We start from the raw sequence: 23237 nt of genomic DNA on the forward strand, positions 1-23237 counted from the left end.
ATAGATCCTCCAAAAAAATGACACACAACACCTTCAAATTACTCATTGGCTCAGAGTGTGTTTGTGTGTCTGGTCTAGTGTGTGTCAGACACCAAGTGTGTGTGTTTGAGTGTGTACGGAAGTGGGAAAGCCCATATGGTGTAAGAAAAATGCCCAGTAGGGGGGAATGAGATATGAGTGTGTGATGAGTGGGCAGTTTAAGAATGCAGCCATCAGCATTTCGACTGTCCCACCTAACGCTTCACTTTGTACGTGTGTGTGTGTGTGTGTGTGTGTAAGGGGAAGAGAGTGAGGTCATGCATTCTAAGTATGAGTGGAGGTAGGGGTGGAGTTTATTGATTGACAGGTCCTCTCTGCGGTTAAATGATGCTGGAGTAAAACAGTTCATTAATATTTCACAAGCACACACACATACACACTGCAGGTCAGTGACACATTGGCTACTGAAAGAATACAAGCTTGTGTTACAGTAACATAAGAAACCATCCACATAAACACACACTATCCGGCATTTCAAAGGGGGGGATAGTATGCGGTCCGTGGTTCACGCTTCACGCACAGAGTAAATAGCTGTGTTGTGGAATGATCATGTTAAATGCAGCCACATTTAGAGCAGCAGCAGTGTTCTAGGATCTCAAAATAACTTGCAGGGTGAGACATTCTGAATGCTCTCTTTGATTGATTTATAATGCTGATATTTTGTACACAAGGCCATGCTTTTGTTTAAGTGTATTTTAAAGCTGTACATTTCAGCTACAAATCAAATGTAACAAAAAACATTATATAAACAGTCCAAAACAACTCATTTGCTATATATCAATTCGTGTAAAACCATACATTTGGTGTGCATGAAATGTATTTGAAATCAAATTTGAGGAAATGTAATTCACTGCTATTCTGAAATCTTATTCATGTTTGAGTTCAAATGTAAGACATGAGGCCGAGTACATTTACTGAAGGGTCATTTGGGTACATCAAATTTTAAGGACAGTGTGTAAAAGTACATTCTAAAGCTATTTGGAAACGATCTGCACTGTTATAAGAGCTGTAAATAAAGTTAATTAACTTGAATTGAATTTTCATTTTATTGACATAGTACAGTAAGTTCTGCCCATAGTTAATCCTTTCTATCTCTCTCTCGCTGGGTGTTCCTGCTATGTCCGTCTCTTTCCCCACTCTCCATCTGTTCCTCGTCCTCCCACGTTTTCAGACGATGGACGACTGGATGGATGGATGAGGAGCGAGTGACACACACACAGTGACACACACACACATCAAACACACAGTTTATTGTCTCATATTATGATATTATTATATCATTTAAAATGTGTCCAACTATAGGAGCAGTAAGGAATATATTGGGTATTCAGTGTTTGTGTTTGTGTGTGTGAGAGAGAGAGGGAGGGACGTGTTGAAAGGACAGTCATTTGGTGTAACAGTTTGCAGACTGGACACCCCTGTGGGAAATACATAATTTGTACCACATAGTGTCAGTAATCTTGAGCAGTTTCTAAGCGGAACCGCCATTGGTGTGTGTGTGCGTGTACGCGTGCACGTACTGTGTTTGAGTTGATTTGTATTAATGAGAGAAGTTTTTGGTGGACAGAAATGAACCTTGAAATGCAATCACTTAGTTAAAAATCTGTCAAACAGAAAAAAAGACAAAGTAAAATATAAAACAATGTAATTAATTGGGACTCTACTTACTTCTAGCCTACTTAAAGGTATAGATCTCTATACCTAAAATATTGTGTCATCATTGTTGTCATCATGTTGTTCAAAACTGGTATACGACTCTATTTTGTGGAAGAGAAAAGAGGATATTTTGAGAAAAATCTTTTTTGGGAAATGGTTTTGTGTCCATATGGAAGTCAATAGGGTCCAATATTGTTTGACCACCGATGTTCTTCAAAATATCTTTTTAGTGTGTTTTGCAGAAGAAGGTTATACAGGTTTGGAACAACATGAGTGTGAATAAATGATGAGAAAATATTTATTTTTGGCTGAATATATGATTTCTGCACTGCTAGCAACACAGAATTGCAAAACCGTTGAAACAAGCATCCAAAAATGAAATTCTGACTTCATTTACTATTAAATGAAGTTGTTCCAAATCTGTATAAATGTATTTGTTCTGATGAACGCAGAGATAGATATTTGGAAGAATGCTTGTAACCAAACAGTTCTTGGCCACCATTGACTACCATCTTAGGAAAAATGTAGTTGTTCTGTTGAACACAAAAGAAGATATTTTGAAGAATGTGGGACAGAAAACAGTTCTGGGACACTTTTGAGTACCATTTTCATTTTTCCTACTATGGTAGTCAATGGTGGGTGGCCAAGAACTGTTTGGTTACAAGCATTTTAAAATACCTATATGTATTCATATGGGTGAACTGTTTACCTTACCTAACCTTTAAGTCCTGACTATGAGGCGAATATTTAGTAAGGCCTGGTTTGAACTTCAATGTAGATCCAAATAATAACCCAAGATCACACAGATCCAGAGGCTTTGTGAAGGGTCACGGCCCCTGAGAATTTTCAGAGTGTGACACTGACACTGAGAACTGTCACGCTTCAAAACAATGAGCCAAATTTCTATGTCCCATCTCTCTCTCACACACACACACACACTAATCTACTGCTGATAGACGACACTTTGCTATCAACACTCTGTGGGTACTGTTTGAACCAGCGGGGGTCATGGATGAAAGACTCACCTTACACACTCTCACTCACGGACCCACTTTCCCCACACATTTGAAAGCCACTGCAAAGTCTAGCTACATTATCTGTTAGGCTAATGCTGTTGGGACATAAATGACAGTAAATGCCCCTGTGCAATGTCAACACCCCTCGCCGGGATAATCGCCAGTCAACATGACGCCGGACATGTGAAGAGAGGGCATATGGATCCATGTGTAATCGCTGTCAGATTTTCTGGGAAAATAGCAAATTAATTTGTCTCGAACATAATTTTGCACCTTAAAATAGGATTATTAAAGAACAGAACCATGGACCCTTAAAGAAAATGAGAATATTCTCATTGTTTACTCATCCTCATGTTCCAACCAACCAAGTATGACTTCATTATATCATACATATCTGATAAGTTGTCTGGACCACGTTTATGATATTTAATATTGATTTGTTTTTAATGTTTTTAAACTGTCCCAGTTCCCATTAGCTTTCATTGAATGGGGATCACTCAAAACAGCCATAACACTACAGCAAGCTAAAATCCCCTTTTGCATTATACAGATGAAAATGATAAGGATTTGTAAAATGAAGGTGAAAACTGTAATAAGAAATTCTCGTAAAAACCGGTAATACCCCAGAAAAAGTCAAATAAGATTTTTGTTATTATTTTTCATCCAGCTTGTAAATTTGCTGTTTATTTCTGTAATTTTACTTTTTTTGCATTTCTGTAATTAATCAAACTAATTAATTAGTTCTGTAAAATAAAACTGTAAAATTAAATAAAAATACATATTTTGTTGTTTTATGTACAGTGAAGTTGTCATTTTTGAAAGAGCTGTTCTACATGCATTTCTGCTTGACCTGAAAATCATTTTGAATGCTGCAGACCAACTTTCCCACCAGAGAACGTGAGAATGTGAGCAAACCCTTTCACCCTAAAAAATCAATTTCCCCAGGGTCTCTCTTATTGATCCTGTCCTCTGATGTGAGAACTGAGCTTGGCTGCTTATCAATGACAAGATCCGAGCAATGAAACCAGAGTGATAGAAAGCAAGAGAGAGTGAGATAAGCAGAGACAAGGTCAGTAAAAATGATTTACGCATAATTTTTATAAAGCAAAGCTCTTTTGTATATGGTAGCATACGTACTATATAAACAGTACAGTGGTCTGATAAGTAAACACCTGAAACCCCTCAGCCTGATGCCCTACAATCTAGATCATCAAATAATGGTCAAGATTAGTCAAAAGCTTTAATGTAGTGTCTACAGAAACTAGAAGAATAATGCTTTCACGAAGGCTTCATTAAGGTTGTCTGTGCTCCTGACCTAGATCAAAAACCCAGTGAGCGAGTGTTCTGGGCTGTTTACGCCATACGGCTCTCTACAGCTGGAACGAGGTGAGGCAAAAAAACCTCTAGAGGCGTAAACACTTTGGCTGACACTAAAAAAAATACCTGTTCAATAACAACCAAACCCTTGTTGCAGCTTTTTCTATATGTTCTCGAGAACCTCCTGGAGGCCTCCAGGGAGCGCGGGCCGTCCGGTTAAGATGCGAGCAGCAAGCTCTCATTAGTTTAAGACAGGCCAGTAAGCGCATTAAATAATTCACTCTCTGCTTTTCCCACCTCGCATTCCTTACTCTCCCCAACTCCTTTTTTATTAGGCCACGTCATTCATTTGCTTTTTAGATGACGGCTGCCCTAGTCGTGTCTTTTAACTGTATTATATTTTACGTGCTTGTGAGCTTTTGGACCTTCATCAATCTTTGAATGGTTTAAAAGGTATTCAACCGTGCCTTGAGACAGGAAACAGTCAGCTCATCTAACATACATGAACTGTGGTGAAAAGGGAAGTGTGTGTGTATGAGAGTGAGAGAGGAAAAGAAATTAAACCGGGAATAGCAAGGCCTGGATCATACTTGAATTTATATTTGATCTATTAAGATCTAGCTTTTTAAAATTATGCTATGTTAACAACCAATTTCAATGTATTGCAATCTGAGATGTGTTAAGGCCTGTTCACACCAAAAACCATAGCTAGAAAGATATAATTTATAGTTAATAACAATAACTATATAATCTTTCAAACCAGTGTGTGATAACACCCTTTAAACCATTTCAACCCTGTATGACTTTCTTCTGCGCCTTCTCCCCTTCAAGAGGTGAGTCAGTGCGCTGTTCCAGCCTCCTTACTTCCTCCACTGGACGAAGTATAGGCATTCCATCCATCACTAAGCACTTCGAGCTTACAAGCTGAGTGGAGCGGCTCATATTCCAGGCCCAGTATAGGTGTGTTTCCCTCACGAGACGAACCCTTATGCTTGAGCTAGTGCTCCACACGTAGTGACTCTCCTCCTTGGGTAGTCCCGTCTGACATTCCTCACTCTTGGTTCCCCTATCAGTGAACCTGTTGATCCCCTCGGTGGACTCCACCGCTTCAGTGCACCCCTGTTGGGACCACTCCCATGAGTTCTCCCCACTGGTGAGACCATGTAGGTATTCCACATTTATTCTTCATACGGCAGATGTGGTCTCCGCAGCGTTCACCCCTCAAGCGAGGGGGTAGCGCTTCCCGGTGTCCCTTACGGTGTCGGGCGGCTATCTTGCCCCTAGAGTAGCAAAGGCCACCGCCTGTACGGCCGTTAGTAGGAACCTCTCGTTGTGATCCACGCATTGATGTCTTACTACACCACTGGAAGGTTATGATTCGCGGTTGCACTCAATTGTGACTCGCCCAGGCCGGTCAGTGTCGCTCCGCTGGAAATCGTGACGCGGCGCAGCGCCGTGGCGTTTCGTATAGGAACCCCATTCTGTCGGTTCGACACAACGTCGAGAGACCGACAGAAAGGGAACGTCTTGGTTACGTATGTTCCCTGGTGGAGTGAACGAGACATTGTGTCCTTCTTGCCACAAAGCTTCGCTGTCCACTGCAGCGACCGGGAATGCCTCTCAGGTCCTCAGCCCAAAAGGTGAATGAATGGGCACGTCATCTTCCTTTTATACCCGTATGTACGGGGCAGAGACTGGCATGCCACGCCATTCGCCAACTTCAATGGCCTTTAAAAAGTGATAGGTTCTCAAGATCAAACCCCATTCTGTCGGTTCGACACAACGTCGAGAAACCGACAGAAAGGGAACTGAGGGACAGAAAGGGAACTGAGGTTACATACGTAACCAAGACGTTTCATTTTCTAATAATAGGTAGTTATTATTACCTTACTTACCTTGACTGACTCTCAAATGATTCGTTCGGCAATTCATTGGTCTAATCCCTTTCTTTCTGTCAGCCTACTCTGATCTGATTGGTCAGATGATCTAGTCTGCTGTGATTGGTCTACCCGCGTGCAGTTTCGCAAATGGAACGAAGGCGGGCAATTACACGGGGTGACGCAAATCTGACCCGGAACTGAAATTAGACATACGACTCGTTCGCGTGATTCAGAGTCGACTCCTTTTTTCCCAAGCCAATGACTTTGTTATTCGTTCACTTTCAGCTTTACAACTTGGCAGACTGCTTACATTCACACACAGCAACATTACACACGGCATGAAATGTAATTTTAAGGACATTGTAATAGTTACTCTTTAAAGAATGTTGGTAACCGAACACACATTATATAATTATATATATATTCTTTTGTGTTCTGCGGAAGAAAGTCATACAGGTTTGAAATGACAAAAGGGTGAGTAAGTGATGACAGAATTTAAATTTTTTGGTGAACTATCCCTTTAACTACCTTGAATATTTCTCTCTGTTGCAATTACATCCCAAGGTACAACAAAGACACAAATATTTTAAGGAAACACATATCTCACGTTTCAATCGATCATTTATTGACATCATTAAACAGCTTTTCCAGTTGTGTGAATGGCCATATGAATGACACGCTGCGCACACACAAGTAAGCTTCCTGTTTCTGGCTTAAGTCATCCTGTCCGTTATAAAGACAGATAAGAAATGTGTGCATCTGTTACAGTCAACCATCATCCATGTTCTTCACACAGGTAAACACCCACCCACACACACACATACATGTCTTCACCCGTCCCACACACGGCCACTGTGACACAGATAAATAAACATCTAATATAACATGTCTCTGTTAAACCAACAATATAAATCTGACCTCTGAATAATGACAAGTGGAAAAATAAACAAACAAACAAAAACATTCAAAACTATATTTATCCTTTCTAACAAGAGAAACAAAATATTTGCTTTTAGAATAACTGTTCTTTTGGCATCCGTTCCATTTGCTCTAGTTGATTTATACATACAGTACATAAAAAGTACAGTGTTGAATTCAGAAGGGGGCGTGATGTTTCTTTATGACTCATTGTATGTGTGACATACCGGCCCTCATACATACAGCATACAAACAAAACTTTTATAATATGTGTGTGTAACGGATACACTATAACAGTGTGTAGAGTATTCTATTAAAAGTAAACACGCACAGCGAAAGGGTGTCCTTTATCATCACGTATAACGCAAACACAAACTCCTACAGTCCATTTCATTCTGCACCAACACACACAGCGCACTTACACACACAACCGTCTCCATGTCAGTGTTATTATTGGGTCACATGACATCTACAATGATCTCAGGGATGTGGGTTTCAGAACATGTCTCAGGGGAAAAAAGGAAGCACTGTGGTTTGATGACATGGCTGCGTCAATCAATAGACTGACAAGAGCTTTACATGTTTCTCGCTGGTCAAACTAACAGTACAGTAATGAACTGAGAAAACACTACCACAGAAGAAAGAAAATGGGCGAACGAGAGAGAGAGAGCGAGAGAGAATGTAGACGTGATGTGGTTAGTGCAGCTGTGAAGTCCGTTGGTCACTTCTTCTTCTTCTTGACCGATCCAAAACTGATCAAAAGGGGGAAGAAAGGCATCTCTCTCTGAGGGCTCTCTCATGGGTGTGTGAGGACTGTAGTTCATGCATGACTCTCGGACAGATGTTTTATTGGTGCCGAGTGTCTCAGAGGCTGCGGGGAATGATGGTGAAGGGTAAGATGGGGCAGCTTGCCTCCAGCTCCAGGGCAGTGAGGAAGCATTCGGTTGCCGCGGCGTTGTTGCCCTGCGCTTGCAGAACTTCGCCCAGACTGTTCCAAACGTCATGGGCCGTGCTGTTCACCTGCACCGCGTCACGCAAGATCTTCTCGGCAAGGCTGTGCCGTTGCAACTGATGCAATATCAGACCCTAAAAAATACAAGTTGTACATTCATGATTAGTGTACGACCTCCGCCATGACCTCCACCAAAAGATGCATGTTGGTACAAGAAAAAGTCAGGAATAAAGGTCAGAGAGACAAACAGAGAGAGAGATGTGACATACAGTGCAGTACTTCCTCTTGCTGCTGTCTGTTAAAGAGAGCTCCTTTATGAGACATGACATTTATGCTTACTATGAAGATACACTAACACTTGCATGCAAAGCTGGAGACAGCACTTGTTATGCTCATCCACATGCTCTCTGACAAGTTTCTACATCCTGGACTCATTGTCTGCTAAACACTGACAATGCATTAGACGTGTGACAATCACACACGCACGCACGCACGCACACACACACACACACATTCACATTGAGTATAATTGTGAGTGTGTGCATTGACGCCGCATGGAGGGCTATGAATCATAACTATGGCTTTTGTTTTTGTATAAAAAAGGCATGGGGGGGACTAAAAATGATGGGGACAAGAGAGAGAGAATGGGACTGGGAATTGACACCTGCTTGTCTGCATACAAGTGCCATTACATATTGTGTTGAAGCACATGTAGTACATGAAGACGAGTCAACAGGCCACGCCTCCAAGCGGACGAGGAATGTTTGGGCAATTATTTTGGGACACTGTGTGTTGGGGGGATGAGGTTCCGGTTTTGCCTATATTGTGTGAACCAAGGACAGTAAAAGCTAATAACAGCGACATTGAGGGGGCCGACCAACGGTGAAGAAAACAGTTAACATACGACATAATGTCTTGTAAAAAAGCTTGTGTATGTTATCAAAAAATAGGTCAATTGATCATTAGGTCAACAAACAATCAAAAGATGTCACTTTCCCATGATAACATTTCGGGACACGCCCTGGGGTGTCAAAACACCCAGCAAAATGGCTGAGGAGAATAGGAGAAACAAAGAACCGGGACTAAAACACGCAATTATTTGCTGAAATTACAAGCAGCTGGACTGGACTGGACGTGATCCTTACGACTTCCCTACGACTTACAAAGGAATCAGGTGTTCCTGGACGCTGAAATGTTGCAAGGAATTGCATTTTCTGATATTGTAAGCAGGATTGTTTACAAAAGTCGGCACACCAAAGCTCCAAAAAAATACAAAAATGTATTGATTAAAAGACTATAGCATGGCGTGTAATGTTTTGTGCCACATGAACACCACGTAAAGTCGACGACACGTCCATACCCTCTACATCAATGGAAAGTTTTTAGTATGTTAGAAAAACAAAGTATGCATGATCGCTCACCAGTCTCTGCATAGTCTTAACGTGGGTTGGGCTGATGGAAAGCGCCTCCTCGTACCAGCGTTTGGCCTCGTCCACGTTTCCCCGCAGCTCTGCCACCTGACCCTTCATAAACAACACGTTATGAGACATGGGGAACAGGTTGGCTGCTTCCTGCGTACACGCTGTTGCCTCGGCCGCCTTTCCCATTCCAATATACACCTCCGCTATAGAGAGAGAGAGAGAGAGAGAGAGAGAGAGAGAGAGAGAGAGAGAGAGAGAAGAGATAAAAATGAAGAGGTGAGATAAAGAGGAAATGGAGAGGAAATCATTGTTGGGGATGAATTATCGTTGAGTTGTTTATCTGATCTAAGTCACACAGGAAATGAGATCCAGACGTGGATCGAATGCATCATCACACCTCGCTGCTTTAACTGTTTCTCTGGAATTCAGCTCATGAACAGAGAAATAGAGAGACAAACAATGGAAATGTATCTTCTATTTTCAGGTCTCAGCCAAACTCCATCCACAACAAGGGAAAGTGACTGCTAAATGAGCTTCACCCTTGGCACATTCTCAACCAAGCCAGGATCTGCTAGGGTTCCCTTGCATGGCTCGGTGACAGTAAAGCTTATTAAAGAATAATCAAACTTAACCAGTTAACCATCTTATCCTGAGACAACCAATCAAAGCATCCACACAGTATAAACAGTCATCTTCAAACGTACAATTTGTGCATTTAGCAGATGCTTTTTATAAAAATGTTTGTGTTCTCTGGAATTTGAACCTTCACCATGGCCTTCCACAGTTAAGCAATGGGAACCTTTATGAAAGCAGCACCTGGCATCTGTCCTTCTGAAACTTAATATCTGCATAATTATTATGTCACACTTTATGTTTGTCACAGAGTTTTTCAAATATCTAACAAAAAAAATGTTAAAAGTGCTTGTCAAATTTAACAACACAGGGCCCTATTGTACACCCGGCGCAAGGAGCAGCGCAAGTGTTTTTGCTAGTTTCCGCCCGACGCAGTTCTTATTTTCCCGTCCTGCGCCGCGTTGTTTAAATAGCAAATGCATTTTCGCTCATTTGATGCGCCCATGGGCGTGTGTTGGTCTAAAAAAAGAGGTGTGCTCAGGCGCATTGTTGGCGCGTTGCTATTTTGAGGAACGGAAAATAGACTGCGCCATAGACCAACTCAAACCTGGTCTAAAGGCAATGGCGCAATATTTTTTGGGGCGGGTCCACATACAACGCGCTTTCACTTAACTTATTACACAGAGGGAAGCGCAGCAGCACACAAACATGCCAAATATAAAAAAGAAATGATTACAATGTAAAAGATTATTATTGTGTACATAAAGATACAAATCCGACTTGTCATGTAGATGATCTGCTCGCGCGCTTTAACTTCACGCACGAGCAGATGCATTTCCTCTCTAGAGAAGCGTCCAGTCTTTGCTCTTGCTTATTCCGCCGTGTAAATAGCGAACCCGCCATGGCGTGGCGCAACTGGCTCTTAAAGGGAATGAGAGATGAGACTCTGGTTTACTGCACGTTACGCCCAAAAAACACCCATTACTCATTAAGACAATCGGGACCCGTTTAGACCATGCGCCCGACCGTTTTCCCGTCATTAAATTAGCAAAAGTGGATTCGGACACGCCCTGAGTGCACCTGCGCCGTGCGCTTTAAACCATGCGCTTAGATCGTGAAAAAGGGCCCACAGTGTTTAATCATTTAAAAAGTGTTTCCTGAAAAACTGTGAATTTGGACATTCAAGGTTTCGAAAGGACAGCGACAATATGGACAGGACAGAAGTGACCAGGACAGGGCCAAAAGTGATGACCAACATTTTGGTAAAGAAAAAAACACATGCTGTCTCATTTGTAAGTCATTTGTAAGAATTAAAGTGTCTGCTAAATGAATAAATACATGTAAATGTACAATTGGCATCTAAACATTTTTTTTCAAAGATTGATATTATTATATACTGTATATATATAGTAATATTATTAAAGATATATTAAATACTTTGAATTCATGTTGCATAGCAGTACATAAATAATCTTGGCAATAAAATACACTCAAAACATGTACAAAGCATATTTTTGGTGCAGAATGGCTACAAAATAACTATAAGAAAATATCAACAAATATTAATAACAGCTAAAATTGTAGTCAGTGTTTGCTTTATTTCCTTTGAGCTTTTTATTTGTCTATGCATTTCTTTGTATATTCAAATAAACTCATATTCCCTGATATGCCGTAGTTTGCTGTTTTGCACAACAATTTTATCCAATAAAAACATTAAAAGTTTAGAGTTTTGTCTATTTTGTACCACACACCATATATTTTGATGCTTTAAAGCGGAGGTGTCATGCTATGTCATGCATTCTGACTTCTTTACACTGTTGAACGTGCTGGCTTCTCATGCTTAACATGGTTATCTTGTTAAAAAACTAGTTGGACGTATGACGTAGTATTTCTGTGCTTGATACACTCCCCCAGCACTCCAACTTGTTTCGGAAAGTTTTTTTAAAAGTCTGGTTCCCTGTTTCGTAACAGGGATCCTATTCCTTTTATTGGACAATTCTCCCGGAAAAGCACGGCAAGACGAAAGACAGAGCCCGCCCACGTGCCAACCGACGAGCGAGACTCGCTTGCCATCAAGATTGTCTGCGCTGCGTCAAGATTGGCTGGTTACTCTTGCGATAGTGAAGTTTAGGCGTGTCTGTTTGTTCACGGCATTTCAGTGATGGATGTTTTATAAATGGTGGATATAACGCTGGATTTGGAGATCGTTTGAAACTGATAGATGGTGCTGTCCCAGTGCTAAAAGATGCCAGACATGAACTGCACGCGGCAAGTGAAACTAAGTCATATGTCTATGTTTTGTTGGCAATAGGTGCTTAAGTGCATAATTGTGTGCTCGTGCTGTAGTTCCATCCCACTGCCAGCCTCCACCAGCTCGTGTTTTTCCGGCAATAATCGTACAGCTGTATCTATCTTTATAAACACTCTTCGAAGATACGACGTATGCAATACTACTGTATAGGTACTCAACATTAATATGAGATTGGCAGAAACTGCGTGTGATACCTGATCTTTAATCTAACCTTAGGGAGCATGAAAAGCAAATATTGTACAAATATGTCCTCCTGCACATCACTTTCAGCTACTGTTGTTCTCTGGGTTGTTGCATGGTGCTGACTGTATACAGAGAACAAACGCTTCCCCTGAAGTAATCTGACCCTGCTGGATGTTGTTTTTCTAATGTATTTTCCTGGACAATGGCAGCTATTAATAACAGCATGGGTTCAAAGTGCATACAGTGAGGAATATGATGCCTATGCTTAAACAAGGTGTACATTTACAATTTACAAACTGTTTAGATGTTTGTAACTGAACCGGCTACGTTATAGCACGACTCTAGAACACACTGTCTATATTCGGCAAAAATCCTTTCTTTTGCATGTGTAACAATACAATGCGGGTGTGGCGTATGTAAATGAGATGCAAATCAGGGGTATGTGCGTGTGGCATGTACCTGCATGTAGCCAGATCTGAGCGAGGGTCATCCACGGATGGAGGGGTCCTTGTTTCGGAGCGCTGCTTTGCAGAGACGAGGCCACCTCAGACAGCGCCTGCTCCACCCGTGATGCTGCTATGGAGGTGGCGTGGACAGAACCTGCAGTCAAAACAGACAGTAAGCAATGACGCTATGCATGATTAGGATCCATCTATCCACAACACTTCAGGGATTAGGGGTCAAGCCACTCAGAATACTTATCTAATATCAGGTTTTATCATTCTGAATCACATGAATGCTAGTGAACAGCTGTATAGTAACAATATTGATAGTAAATAATGAAGCTTTACATATTTGCTGCTGCTTTGCACAAACGTACTGAAAAGCTGCAACATACGTTTCACACCAGAGCAACAGGTCAGTAGGAATAAGGCTTGTCTTCCTGTCTGCTCTGTTTGAAAAAGAACGCCTTATTTTAAAGACACAGTTCACCCAAAAATGAAGTTGAAAAATAAAATTACTGGAGCTTTTGAACTTGACAAATTATGCAAAAGCACCATAAATGTATAATATGCATTTTGGTCTATTTTCCAGGCTTAAAGTGATAGATCACCTAAAAAAGACAATTATGTTATCAATTATTCACCCCCTTGTCATTTCAAACCCGTCTTTCTTCCGCAGAAGACCAAAGAAGATATTTTGAAAACTGTTGGTAACGGACACCCATTCACTTGCATTGGTTTTGTGTCCATACAATAGAAGTAAATGGGTGCCGACGCTGTTCGGTTACCAACTTTCTTCATAATGTCTACTTTTGCGTTCTGCAAAAGAAAGTCATACAGGTTTGAAATGACAATTTTTGGGTGAACTATCCCCTTAAAGGCTACAGTTGTGTCCCAAGTTAAAACAACAGATGACAAGAAAGTGAGAAAAACAAGTCGTTCAGTTTAAGGTGAACTGTTCCCCTACCAGCTTTAACAATAAACTGTCCAGATTCGGCCTCAGTTCTTTTTCAATTTGCCAGATTCAAGAGATGAATGGCACAGAATGAACAGAAGACACCACATCAGTCCCCTGAACTGAAACTGCCCCCTGCAGTTCAGCGATCACACAGTCCCTATTTGTCTGGACATGTGGCCGCCCGGCAGAGCTCCGCGGGCATCAGCGTGGTCATTAAAGTCTCGGTCGGGGTTCAGAGGAACATATTAGGATCCTCAGAGAGTCTATGAGTCACAGGCCGGACTATATCGACCAAACCAGCGGGACGTAAAACGCATTCAGACTGAAATCGATCCCCTTATATCTCAGTTTCTTTCTTTTTAGCAACAAGTCCAATACATGGCTGCTGCTGCTCTTATGTTTAGCGTTTCTATGGTGACTGTGGATAAAAGCATGGATGACTGAGCTAAACGCTAAGACCCTGACACCCCCTATGTGCAGAGTTTAAAAGACTTCCAAGGGATCTTTCCTGAACGTCTTATACCGTACACTGTAAAAAATTCCTGTTAATTTACATAGAAATTTAACAGCAAAATGCCGTTTTCGTTTAATAGCAGTATGTTACTGTTTTATACAGTGCATTGTGGGAAGACTTGTTCACTTCAGGTTAGTGGTCGAACAACCACAGTATGTCAGTGTTATTTAACAGCATTATACCATATATTCCTATCTGCGCCATTTTGGATTATCAGCATGAGGTAAGTCTGCACCTTTATCTATGGTTGTAATATCTTCAAATTAAATGTTAGATCTTAAATATCCAGTGAAGTTTTTATTATTTAATAACATTTCCTGTTTTAATCAGGCAAAGTATTTCTGAAAACAACGTTAAGATATGCTGGTTAGAGGAAAACTTCTGAAACAGTGACTGGGTAGCGTTAACTTAAACAGGAGATTCAAATGCTCGTGACTAAAAGGTAAGAATTACCATAAATATAATCCAACATGTACGTTTTACTAATATCTGTGTAAAAGATGAATTGGGAACGATCGAAATCAATTATTGTTTTTGTGTAGTTACACTTCTAATGCGCGTTTTCTGTCCATGTAGGTGAGAAATATTTTATATTGTCTGTAAATTCGCCTGATTTTTCTTGTTATCTTAAAATCCATTTAATATAGTATGTTACCCACTGATTTATTATAGATTAGTGATGCTATCAAGTATGTCTAAAAATACCGCTAAGTTATAAAGATACGGTCAAGCCGTTGTAATACATGCTGGTAAGCTTTCCGTGTGCATGCATTAATGGTAAGATACGTTAAACAGTTAGTTTATTAAATATTTATGTTTTGGTAACTGGGAAGGCCTATATAAGTAAAATCCCTAATTATTGTCTGATTACTGTGCATGTGTCAATTTCAAAACCACTGCTGGCTTGATTGCCACCTATGTGACCAAAATATATATTTCTTTCCAAGGAGGAAGTCTAATGGCTCACTTTGCAGAGAAGCAAGAAAAAATTATTCTTCAAAAAAATGCAAGTTTTTCTTTAAATTAATTGTGGTTGTTAGTTCTTATATGAACAAATGTGTAGGAATGCTTCAATCAAATATGACATATTTATTACTCGTATGATTCGTATGACCATAATTCTAATTCCAATTTTTATTTTAATGGAGAAATGATGTCTGTTTGTTTTGTCAACACAAGCAGGGTACCTTAAAACTCTAAAAAGGACACAAGTGAAACCATTAGGTTAAGACTCTAGGAATCTAGGTTAAGATTTTTTGGTCCGAAAGCAGTCTGATTCCATTTACAGAGGTGGCCAAAATTATAAGAACACTAGTTTTTTTAACAGCTAAAAAAGGGTTTTAAGTCAGTTATTTCTATCTTTCGCTGTAGTCTGTCAGTAGGAAATATCAGTTTAATAAAAGTATTCATTTTGCCATTAATTGTAATAATCCAGTGAGATTTTTGTTTGCACAAGGAGTCTGACAACAGCCAGAGCTCCACATAGAGATCTGATCTCATCATCATCATCATCATCCAGTCTGTCTGAAATGACATGAAGAACCAGAACAAACTGAGACAAAGTAAATCCAGAAGACCAGTGGCAACGTCTCCAAGATGCTTCAAGAAACCTACCTTTTAACTGTTGTTTAACCGGCTTGTATGTTGTAAACCATGTTTTCATTTGTTTGTTAAAGTGAGAGTTCACCCAAAAATGAAGATTCTGTCGTCATTTACTCACCCTCTTGTCATTGTAAACCTGTATAACTTTCTTTTTTTCTGCAGAACACACAGGAAGACATTTTGAATAATGTTGGTAACCAGCACCCATTCACTTGCATTGGTTTTTTGTCCATACAACAGATGTGATTGGGTGTCGGCGCTGTTCGGTTGCCAACTTTCTTCAAAGTATCTTCTTTTGTATTCTACAGAAGAAAGAAAGTCATAAAAGTTTGAAATAACCAGAGGGTCAGCTAATGATGACAGAATTAAAAAATTTTGGCGAACTATCACTTTAAACCTTTTTGTTTTTTAATTGAATGATTTTTTATTCACTTTTTTCATTTTAGGTTAGTGACATTGATTTGAAGCTACATTTGTATTTTATGTTAAGGCATTTATAATGCCTTATTGTGTCTTATTTGTTTTTGATTAGTTGCTTTAGAAAAGCCATGTTTGTATTTTTATAAGTTATGGGGGCTTTTTTGTTGCACCATAGTTTGTGCATTAAATATTATAATGATGGCTTGTATTTTTTCCCATTTTATGGCGTAACAAACAAAGCATATAAAATCTGATGTTGAATAGGAATAAAGAAAAGATGAAAAAAGAATAAGTTGGCTTCATTTGTTTTTTTATCCACAAATATAAAATACAGGGTATAATTGCATTACAATTAAAATAAGTTGACTAGTATGTAAATTAACAGCTGTATGCTGCTAAGTAACATTAGTATGCTGTTCTTAAAACAGTATCAGGCTGCTAAATAACAGTTGTATCCTGTAGCTAATAAAACAATTCAAATAACAGTAACCCACTGTTATTTAACAGTATAAAGCTGGCAACCACAGCTGCCAGTAGATTACCGTTTTTTACAGGATCATTTTTTACAGTGTAGCCTTTGAAACTAAACAAGCTGAACGCAAAACTGAAGGTTCCTTTAGGGCTAGATTACCTCAAACCACTTTTGAATTTAAGCAGAAAGAGAATATTTACACAGTTCACCCAAAAATGTTTGTTTGGCATTAAACCTGTGTGTCTCCAAGCACTAAATCTGAATATCGTCGCTGTCCTTCTGAAACCTCAGATGTCCAAATTTTTAAAATATTAAAGGGATAGTTCACCCAAAAATGGAAATCCTGTCATGAATTACTCACCCTCAAGTCGTTCCAACCGAACAAAAGAATTTTAACAGGTTTGCACACAAAGAATGAATGTCAGTAACCAAACAGATCTTATCCCCCATTCACTGCCATAGTGGGTAAAATAAATACTTGGATATTTGCAAAACCCTGTGACAAACATAAAGGGTGACTAATAATAATGATTTATGGCAAATAATACAAATCACGAAATATGGAGATACAAGGTTTCAAAAGGACAGCAGTGGTATACATGGGATGTGAATGATGTTCGTCACACAATGCCATCACATGGTTTCAGAAGACTTGAACAAAAGCACACAAATTGTATGATCTACTTCGTTTTGCATGAGAAAACAGTACCGAACATCTCTGTTTGTATTGAGTGGAAAAAATAAAGTCATACAGATATAAACAACTTGAGGGTGAGTAAATAATGACAGAATTTCAGTTCAGTCTTGGGGGAACTTTTTCTTAAAGTGTCTATTTAAAACCAAGTGCACATATGACAGTCCACTGAAGTGGAGGAAACCAGCGGGTCAACCGAGCTGGTGTCTGTAAGCTGAGGTTGACAAGTGCATTCTAAGACTTCGATTAACAGCTTCACGTCTCTCTTGAGCACATGCAAACTCAAACAGACTCTCATGATGCATCAGACCAGGCTGCAGGAATAGCAGGACTAAGCCACATGCTAACAGTGGGAAGGGCTTTAAAGCGTCATCACACGCAGTCGCACATACACAAAAAGCAGATGTGTATTTAAAGAGACAGTATTATTTATTTCTGTTAACTAAAGGGCGAAATCCCTTTCAGTTCACTAAATTCAGTTACAAATGTATTTAGAGTCTTAAGGGTGCTGTGTGTAATTTTTTGGAGGGTCTTTGACAGAAATGCAATGTAATATACTTAACTATGCGTTCAGAGGTGTATAAACACCTTATAATGAAGCGTTATGTTTTTATTACCTCAGAATGAGCTATTTCTATCTACATACACCACGGGTCCCCTTGCATGGAATTCACCATGTTGTTTCTAGTATCCCTAAACGGACAAACTGCTCTACAGAGCGCATTTGGTAAATACGTTATCTCCTTCTGCAAAGAAGTGAAAAGGTGATGACATGTAGGGGGTCAAGTTGCTACAAACGACTTATCCATCCAATTCTCTGAAACGTTTCATGTTAACGGAGCTCAGAGGAGTTTAGAAACAGCTGCTTAACACGAGACGCTAAAGGAAATGAGAGCTTGTGGTCTATGGTCTAGTGGTCTGGATGCTATTCTATCAGATATCTCACACCCACTTTATACTGAGTGTCTTTAATGACAAACCATTCATATTTAAACAATATCTTTTCAGGTAATTCTAGTCAAATTCCCTTTTCGGGTGGATTTCACTGAGATTTGTAATATTTGGGACATTAAATGAATCAATGATCCTAAACGGGGATTAGAACTGTGAGCTGATTTCTGATGGAAATTAAAAGAGGTTTATTCTAATTTTGGATTAATGGTAAAAAAATAAAAGCACTTCTAAGGTCAGTGCTCTGGAGGCACTAAATCTGTTTAGATTAGTTGATTCATTTTAACATCGGAGCAATCACTTCAAAAGAGGAGTGACTTTAGTCGTTTTGGTCGTTTTCTCTAAATAAATATATGCAAAATCATTCATTTGCGCAGCACAAATGCTGCGAGATGAGTTACATGCCAAAGTTAAATACTTAAAAGATAATACAAAACGATTGTCAAACGATTGATCGTGATTAATTGCATCCAGAATAAAAGTGCATAAAAATGCATGACGGTGCATATTAATTTTGTATTTATAAACACATATATATTCATGCATATATTTAAGAAAAATATAAACTATAAAAACGAATAAACATTTATATTGATAAATATAAATAAATACATTCAAATATTTACTACGTATACATGCAAGTGCATGTGTTTATAAATACAAAAATAATAGGCACAATACACAGACATTATTATTATTATGTAAACACAAACTTTTATTCTGGATGTGATAAATCGCGATTAATTGTTTGACAGGTTAAAATCACTAACCACGAGCAACAGCAACAGAGCTGTCATTGCAGCCATTACACCCTAACAATAAAAGTAAAATACTGGTTTACAAACACAACTCTAAGTGGGTTGTGTACGCACTTGTGCGCCTGCATCCAAGTGCATGGCTTCGGGCAGTCGTGTGCGTTAAACCCTCTTTAAAAGGCCTGGAGGAACAATACTGTCTCTTTAATTATTAAGAACTGAGGCCAATCGAGCGCATTTACGTCTCTCTCCAGCACAAAGAGGCCTGGGGACACAACACGCCAGGAGAGGACACACAATCAGAGGACGAAACAAAGGTAACGTGTCCACTAAACACACAATACCAGAGTGTGTGAGATTGTCTTCACAAACAGGTGGTGGGTGCACTCTGTCAAGGGAAGGCCAGCAGGGCAATGAAGCAAGTGTGTGTGTGTGTGTGTGTGTGTGTGTGTGTGTGTGTGTAGAGGCAGAGCGGTAACAGCAAGAGCTACTTACAAACCCCAATAAAGGAGTCAAAACCATGAAAGAAAGCATCTGGAAGGTTGCCTTGGAAACCAAAAGAACAACATAAACACAAAAATGAGGCTTTGATTACTCATACAAAATTGAAATGAAATGAGCACAGAAACACAGAAAGAAATATAATGGAAAAAAAGAAATTGATTTCTGTTGTCTTTACAACACAAACCATAAGAGTTCTGTGTGGGTAAAGACAGTATCTGTGATTCCCAATCACTGCTGAACAGGTGTGTGACACCGTCTGTGTGTGAAGTGTCTCCAAATGATCTGGACACTTGTGTCACATTATGAATGTATGACCTCTAGTGAAGTAGATACAAAATATCAAACCAAGAGTTCATCAACAAAGTAACTTAAAACTAACCTCACTTGTGGTTGTCACTAAGTCTCAAACAACACATAAACTCCCATATTGAAGAGTTTTTTTTATTTTGAACAATATTATCATTCAGTTTTCTGAAGTTCTTTTATTTGCATTTCTTTATTCACTTGGTTGAATATTTTGTTGAGCATTGTCATTTATACACTTTTACACTGTGTCCACACCGGATGAGGCGCGATACATGGCTTGTTCTAATGGGATTGTCGCGCCGCACCGCGCCACTTCCGGTGTGTACAAAATGTATAATTATAATGGGTTCTAATGCATTCTATTGTCTCTTGTTGCGTCGCACCGCATCCGGTGTAGGCACGGTGTTAGATGTGGCCTAGGTTTTCGATTACCTTATGGGTTAACCGTGTTTGTAAATACAATGGTTTACATGCACACAGCACACTGAATTATAACAGTAAATCACATACCGACTATTGAGAAAGAAAAAAGAGAGGGAGTATTTTTCAAATGGCTAACAAATTACTTTATATTTTTCTAGTTAAAAACTTAATACTCTCTTGTCACGCTAGGTACATGACTTTTTCCCTTCTCATTACAGATACAGGTAGTTTTCCACATTTAAAGAAATGTATAATATTCTATTCAAATATAATTCATTAATGTCTTATTATATATGATTAATAAAACTTGCTTAGGCATCATGGCTTTGCTTGTTTTTAGCAAAACAGGCTATCAGATTGACAGTTTTAAATTGTTACGGTAATGAGAATTTTTAAGGCCTTTTTTGTACAATAAAAAAAAAGTGTGTTAAACTGTCAGTAAAAATTAAGAAATTAATGCCTTTAAACATGTCATACCTTGTTCTAAATGAATATAAAGGAAATTTGTTGATACAAGTGTTTTTAAGAAAGTCATGTTTGACATCTTGAAAGCATGTTTACACCTGGTATTAACATCAGTCGGAGGTGAACAGAACACAAGCTGACAGTAAATGTCACTTATTCACATTCAGAGTTAGTAAGAAACAGAAGTGACCACAGTATACAGTAAAGGCATCGCGACCTGATGCGGCCGAGGCAACAGTGACTCACCTGTTTTTTTTTTGTGACGATACTTAACGATAATTTTGGAAACGCCCACACATAAAGTACATGCACAACACTTTACAAAAATTCCTCACGATACCTCATATCAACATGCAGTGACATATACCGTATAATGTGAAGCACACACATTCAAAGTTCCTTATCGACATGCAGCGATACAATGTTATGGTTAGTGATATTTGCAGTTGATGTATATACCAGATGTAATAAAGGATCAAAGTGAGAATGTGGAAATACATATGGTAACAAAACCTGGCAAACTGCCGATGAAGCTCACAAACTGTACACATTTTATTCAATACTAAAAAGATCTGAAGTTACACTGTAAAACTTTGCTGTAATTTTTTCCCTGTAACTTACTGTAGATTTGACTACTAAATATTTTCCTATTAGTACTGTTTTTAATTTGAGTTAAACTTTACTTTAATCAAAATTAAAACACTTTGACTTGTCATATTCAAAATGAGCAAGAAGAGACTAACACTAAAAAATAACATTCTTCCTGAGCATTTTTGTTTTGTTTTCTAGTAAAAATATTTAAAACTTCATAAATTACGATACATTTACATAACAAGAAAAGTAACCTAAGATATTTAGTCTTGTTTAATGAAAGAAGATATAAGAACTATAGTTTATGTTTAAAACAAAATTATAAATTAAATCTACAGTAAGTTACTGGCAAACCTGATGCAAAACTACAGCAAAGTTTTACAGTGTAGGTTTAAAATTGATTTTAAAAGTTTCCCCCAAAATTGATCATTTTTATGCTTATAGTGCATTGAAATCAATTGCGGGTTGAGATGCTGCCTTCAAAGGAAGTTGTCTAGGATGCATTAGGTTTTGAAACTAGTGATCAAGGTGATAAGATGTTCCAGAGTAACACAGGAAGCCGGTTTTCTCTCTTTCAGTGTTGTGGCTCAATTCTGGATATGATCTGGGGTTTTAAAGCTAGTTGATAGTGAATGTCACTCCTTCGTTTTCCTGGGAATCTCTCGGTGGAGATTAAGAGCTTAGAGTCAGTGTGACGGGCCACTGGATCCCTGAACCCACACCGGTAAAAGCGGTTTGAGCTACATTTAAAGTGTATAAACAAGACCATGATGCCGGAGCACTTTTTGCAGTACGCTACACATTATGTATAAGTCTGAGAGAAGCCATTAAAAGCAGCCAAAGAATGAAATAACTTAAGACAGTAGCATCCTTTCTGATTTTTTGAATGCTTATGTAAATGTAGCCTGAAAACTTGTGGACTTTGTGGAAAATGTATTCATTTCACCACATTATGAAGCGATCAGTGCCTTTGAGCACAGCATATTTTAAACGGAGGCCTGCAAAACCACAACACAAATCCAAATTGCACCAATAAGCAAGTCACGAAACACACAACCCATTCCAAACTAACTGGGCTGGTGGGCGGGGACTCAGGCAGAGTGATGCAGTTAGTGCCAGGGGATTGGCTGGTGAGCAGGGAGTCATGCCGAGCTATTGGCCGAAAACACACGCAAGGTGCACAGTGCATTACTGGCAGAGGAGAAGCGTCGACGGGGGGCGTGGTCACAGAAAGCATGGCTGCTGCGCATCTGGGTGGATTCGGTCTTGGGTGGAGGTGGAGAATAGAAAGATGGAAGGGGAAAGAAAGGAGACACGGGTTCTGTCCCCGAGAGGGATGAAGAGGTGTGAGAGGCTAGAAATAAAAATGAGAAGGTGAAAAGGAAGTGAAAGATAATACAACAAAGAAATAATATGGTCCTGGATAGACTGAGGGAAAATGCATAACCATATATAACCAGAGCTGAACAGTTGGAGCAGGACTGGATGAGACTGTAAAGAAAATGGGTAACTGTTGACTCAGAGGTAGGACGACATGTTTACTGTCTGCATGCACAGCACTGAAACGTCCCCCGCTGTGCAAACACTCATTTCAGCCCTTTCATCTGATTACTGACTGCATCAGACACTGGGCAAAACCCATTTGCATATTGAAGTCTAAAATGATTCAAAGCAGGTTTTCACAAATGTTTGATGAAGGTCTACAGTTTGTTTGAGATTTAAAGGGCTAACATCATGCATTTTATTTTATTTGTTGATGCTTTCCTGTAGGAATCTTGTCCTATACTTCCTATTACCTCTGGTGAATCAGATGGGTTGGTTACCAATCAGGTAAAATAGATAGTTCTCACAAAAATGAAAATTCTGTCATCAT

At 39.2% G+C, this 23237-nt stretch overlaps 1 protein-coding gene across 3 annotated transcripts in view; it reads right to left on the reverse strand.

Moving 5' to 3' along the window:
• Positions 1-6511: 6511 nt before the first annotated feature.
• Positions 6512-23237, reverse strand: part of ttc7b (tetratricopeptide repeat domain 7B) — a 36901-nt gene continuing 20175 nt past the window's right edge. The window contains exons 18-22 of one of the 3 annotated variants that reach the window (XM_057343328.1): positions 22557-22718; positions 19571-19621; positions 12726-12866; positions 9200-9402; positions 6512-7912 (exon numbers count right to left, since the gene is read on the reverse strand). In XM_057343328.1, coding sequence (XP_057199311.1) covers positions 7691-7912; positions 9200-9402; positions 12726-12866; positions 19571-19621; positions 22557-22718 — 779 coding nt within the window. In that variant the 3' untranslated portion in view covers positions 6512-7690. The remainder of the gene's footprint in view (positions 7913-9199; positions 9403-12725; positions 12867-19570; positions 19622-22556; positions 22719-23237) is intronic. The other 2 variants (XM_057343329.1, XM_057343330.1) reach the window with 2 other exon arrangements.

The sequence above is a fragment of the Triplophysa rosa genome, linkage group LG10 (assembly GCF_024868665.1).
Source record: "Triplophysa rosa linkage group LG10, Trosa_1v2, whole genome shotgun sequence".
Lineage (NCBI taxonomy): Eukaryota > Metazoa > Chordata > Actinopteri > Cypriniformes > Nemacheilidae > Triplophysa > Triplophysa rosa.